At 38.0% G+C, this 1,499-nt stretch overlaps 1 protein-coding gene across 1 annotated transcript; it reads right to left on the reverse strand.

Moving 5' to 3' along the window:
- Positions 1-200: 200 nt before the first annotated feature.
- On the reverse strand, positions 201-656 carry LOC145724848 (uncharacterized). Its single transcript, XM_081973355.1, has one exon. The coding sequence runs from the start codon at positions 654-656 to the stop codon at positions 201-203; it is 456 nt and encodes a 151-aa protein (XP_081829481.1).
- Between the last annotated feature and the right edge of the window lie 843 nt (positions 657-1,499).

Here is a 1,499-nt window from a genome sequence, read left to right on the forward strand (position 1 = left end):
TCCTCAGCTTACTCAAAAATTTCTGGTTTTATTTTCAGCATCTTTGACGTCTTCTGCAGCTCTAAGAATCATTTCCACAGTTAGGTTAGCGGACATTTTCAGGTTGTTTTCTTCTTTCTGATCCGCTTGAAATGTCTTAAGATCAACTTAAACTCTTCTTCTTCTTCTTTCTTTCTAACATGGTAAACCATATTAGTAGGCTACTGCCTGTTCATTGCCAGCATGTCCTCCCCGGAGGATGATGTCCAGCATTCTCGCCATCGTTTTGGTGGTCTTCCCTGTGATTTTTTTCCTACTGGGTTGTTCATTTTTGCGGCTTTGACGAGTCTGCTGTCCTCCATTCTTTTTATATGTTTGTTCCAAAATCTTCGTCTCTGTCTCACCCACCTTCCTATGTCCTGTATTTCGCATTGTTGCCTAATATCTTCATTCCGAATTCTGTCGTGTAGCGTTTTGCCTTGTATGGTTCTTAATGTTTTCATTTCGACTGTTCTCATCAGTTGTAGAGTTCTGTTTGTGTCTGATCTTGTCTCTGCCGCGTATGTTATGATAGGTCTTACGGCCGTTTTATATATTCTGGTTTTGCTTTCGGTGTTAAGGTATTTGTTCTTCCAGACAATTTCTCTCAGGCATCCCGAAATTCTAGCCCCCTTCATTGTTTGCTCTCTAACTTCGTTATACAGATTTCCATGGCTCGTTATTTCTGCTCCCAGATACTTAAAGTGGTTCGATAATTTTAGAATCTATTTCCAACTTGCATCTTATCGGTTCTTTAGATGTTACTAAGCATTTGGTCTTCTCGGTGTTAATGACCATATTTAATTCTTTAGCTTGAGTGTTAAAGGAATGTAGTAATCTTTGGAGATTTTCCTCGGAATCCGCAATAAGGACAGCATCGTCAGCATAGCAGACGGCATGGAAGAATGTGCCTCCCATTTTGAATCCAGCAGTTTTGGGTAGGGTTTGAATTATTTTATCCATTATCAAATTAAATATGAAGGGGCTAAGTGAATCGCCTTGTCTAATTCCTGTGTTGATCTCTATGTCTTTTGTTGTCATATGTCCTGCCCTGATTTTTGTTTTACACTGGGTGTTAATGTCGTATGTTAGGTTAATTAGTCTATGATTAAGACCTTTTGTTCTCATTATTTCTAAAACATCCTTTAGGCGTACTCTGTCAAAAGCCTTGGTCATATCGACAAAACACATGTACGCAGGTTTATTGAATTCTATAGATTTTTCTGATACTTGTTTGACAATGAATATTGCATCGATAGTGGATCTGTTTTTTCGGAAGCCTTGTTGTTCTTCTCGTATGTTTATGGTTTTGGTGATTTCTTCCAGCATTGTTTTTGTGAATGCTTTGAGTGTGCTATCAAGCAGTGTTATTCCACGATAGTTTTCTGGATTTGTTTACTGTCCTTTTTTAAAAATGGGTATGGTTACACTATTGTTCCACTCGTCCGGTATTTTTCTCTCTTCTATGATATTGTTAAATA

Source organism: Ips typographus, linkage group LG1 (genome assembly GCF_016097725.1).
Source record: "Ips typographus isolate SLU linkage group LG1, UJ_Ityp_2.0, whole genome shotgun sequence".
Lineage (NCBI taxonomy): Eukaryota > Metazoa > Arthropoda > Insecta > Coleoptera > Curculionidae > Ips > Ips typographus.

What these genes read in the sequence shown, in the direction of transcription:
- LOC145724848 (XM_081973355.1), bottom strand. Translation starts at nt 656, where the DNA reads ATGAAGGGGGCTAGAATTTCGGGATGCCTGAGAGAAATTGTCTGGAAG.